Below are 2,668 nucleotides of genomic sequence, written 5' to 3'. Positions count from 1 at the left end.
TGTGCTGGCTGTCCCCTCACTCTGTCCTTCCGCAATTCCTTCTCTCCCGCTCCCACTCATCCTCTAGACCGTTCACAACTTGGACCCCTCTGAGGAGCCCCCCAGGTGTCCCATGGCGCCTGCCCTGCCCCCACCCAGCGCTTCACACGCAGACTCGCCTGCTTGGCCGTGGTTGCTGCTCCCTCACAGCCCCAGCTCAGGGCCTGCGGTCGGCGCCAGGCAGCAGCAGCGGCCAGGTGAATTCTTAGGCCCCGGGACCCATGACACCGCCCAGTGACATTTGGGACGGTCTACCCTTCCCACCTCGCTGCCCCTCACCCCGGGGACACCAAGCAGGGACCTGCCCACACCTGTGCTCCCCCCGGGAGACGCAACCCCAGTCACGGGCAGACGCACTAAAGGCCCTGCAGGCACAGGACTCGGGCAGGCAGGTTCTGATGCCCCGGCCGAGGTGCAGGACACAGCTCGTGGGGGGCGGCGCTGGGACACCCCTAGCAGGCCTGGCCCGCTGGCGGGCACAGGTGGGCGAGGTTGGGCAGAGACAGGGCAGAGCAAAGGCGCCGCAGGAGGACGAGCAAACGCCGACCCCTCCTTTCCGCCTGGCAGAGTCACAGGTCAGCTGACTGTACCCCGCGGAGCCACGGGGGCCACTCGGGGCAGCGCTTGCTCCAGAAATGCGCTGTTTGGGGGCCTGGCTGCTGGCTCAGGTGTCTTTAGTGACTGGCTGGAATCTTGGAAATACGCCTCTGTGGGCGTAGCTCACACGCGATCGAAAGCCGCCTGCATTTTGGATGTGCGGGGCCCTGGCCTGGACGGCAGCCCGGCCGGGGGCCACACTGGTTCTGGGCCCAGAGGCTGGCGTGAGTCCTGACTGGCCGTGTGACCTCGGGCACGCAGTTCCTCCTCCCTGCACCTCCCTGGCACGGAGCACGGGCACCCTCCTCGCGGGACCGGGTGGGGCTTGTAGACATTAATGCTCGTCAAGCTCTTGGAGCGGAGCCCAGCAGCAGCTCAGTGAGTGCCAGTGGCTGCTGTTGGTGGCATTAATTTTGCTTTATCATCCCCACGCTCCTCAGCCCACGGCTCTCCCTCTGAGCTCCTTAGCAATTTTATTCTGGACAACTCAGGTCCTAGCATGTATTGTCTGACGGCTTCCTAGGCCGTGTTCCAGCTCTCTTGCTGCTAACCACAGCTCTCTGCCTGTCACAGACGCTCAGCACCAGTCATCATGGGGAGTCACGTGCCTCAGTTTCCCTATTTTGATCCCTAGGTGATGTCCCCCAAACTCGACATGACTGCAGCTGAAGAACCTCCTGAAGGCCGTGTCTCCGGGGATAAAGCAGAGAGCGGAGCAGCTCTGAGGCCAGCTGTGCAGGCCGCACTCTCCCATGGGAAGCCAGGGCCCATGCCCGGGGAGCCCGCCCTGGTGAGCCCACGCCAGGGGAGCCCACCTGCTGCAAAGCCTGGCGCTTGCTGACCCTCACCTTGGAGAGATGGGCCCACACAGGGCAACACAGCAATTTGTGAAGATGTTTCCGTAGCTGTAGGGATTGTAGTTTTCTTTCCCTCTTTTGTTCGACCAAGATCCTTTAATCTGCAAGAAAAGGAGGGTCATTAAGACTCAGCGTCCTTCGAGGCAATTGGCCCGCCATGACTACACGGAATCTCTACGGGGTTCTTCAGCAGGAGAAACTGAGCAACTTTTCTCAACGAAAACAGGCATGAGCAGCGGGTTAAGGCCGGGCTCGCTCTCCTGTCACTACCTGGTTCCGAGGGCCAGCTCCCCTCGCCCTGAGATACTTCTCCCACGCTCAGTGAATGCGCTAAATAGCAGTTAAGTGAAGGACAGTCAAGAGCTAGCTGATTGCCAGTATAGACTGAATTCAGCCTCCTGTGGGCCAAGCCCAAGTACAAAGACCACGTTAATATCCTCTCGACTCGTGAATGTCATCAGCACCGATTCTCCAAGGCTGTGAGGCTGATCCTCGAGGCTTTGGCCAGTTCTAGCAATCACGAACCGGGAGACTGTCCGCCAGAATCTATTCAGAGCAGAGGGCCGGGTCACTGGAGGGTCTTGTCTTTAAACCGCCTCCCTCCCGCATCCATGTAGACAGCATCCTGGACAAAAGGCTGAACGCTGAGTCAGGATGATTACCAGCCCCCCAAACCCCCCAGAGGAGCTGTGGAACGAGAGAGACCCTCTGGGTGAGCCTGCCAGCCGGCGGCTCCTCCTCTGGGGAGCTGTGATGAGTTCACGAAATGGCTGCCGCAGGGGAGACAGGGCTGCCCCTCGGGGCTCGGAGGGGATCACTGGGCTGACCTAAGTTGCTGGTGACGTGGCCCGAAAACCAGGCTCTTGAGGGGTCCCAGGTGCGACCTGCAACCCACCTGTTCCCAGCGGTGCCTGCGCTCCCACCTGGAAAGGTGTGGAGACCCTGGGCCCTGGAGACCCTCCCCGCCCCCACAGCTGGACACAGAGACCTCAAGGCCCGGACACTCACATCCTCGTTCGTCGTCTGGTTGGAGCTGATCAGGTAGGTGTGGAAACCCGAGAGGCCCACGATTGACCAGACGGAGAAGAAGCACACCACGGCCTCCAGCACAGTGAGCCCGAGTCAAGGAGGGGAGCCGGAGCGCCCGAGAGCTGGATGGGCCCGCCCCTCATGGA

At 61.5% G+C, this 2,668-nt stretch overlaps 1 protein-coding gene across 6 annotated transcripts in view; it reads right to left on the bottom strand.

Moving 5' to 3' along the window:
- ZDHHC14 (zinc finger, DHHC-type containing 14) overlaps positions 1 to 2,668 on the bottom strand; it is a 184,086-nt gene that overhangs the window by 15,555 nt on the left and 165,863 nt on the right. For all 6 annotated transcript variants that reach the window (XM_012721990.1, XM_012721999.1, XM_012722003.1 and 3 more), the window contains exons 6-7: positions 2,502 to 2,604; positions 1,485 to 1,594 (exon numbers count right to left, since the gene is read on the bottom strand). In XM_012721990.1, coding sequence (XP_012577444.1) covers positions 1,485 to 1,594; positions 2,502 to 2,604 — 213 coding nt within the window. The remainder of the gene's footprint in view (positions 1 to 1,484; positions 1,595 to 2,501; positions 2,605 to 2,668) is intronic.

The sequence above is a fragment of the Condylura cristata genome, unplaced genomic scaffold, assembly GCF_000260355.1.
Source record: "Condylura cristata isolate star-nosed mole 26May11 unplaced genomic scaffold, ConCri1.0 scaffold00001, whole genome shotgun sequence".
In the NCBI taxonomy this organism is placed as follows: Eukaryota; Metazoa; Chordata; class Mammalia; order Eulipotyphla; family Talpidae; genus Condylura; species Condylura cristata.
The sequence above is the reverse complement of the archived record's forward strand: the minus strand, read 5'-3'. Positions and strand labels throughout refer to the sequence as shown.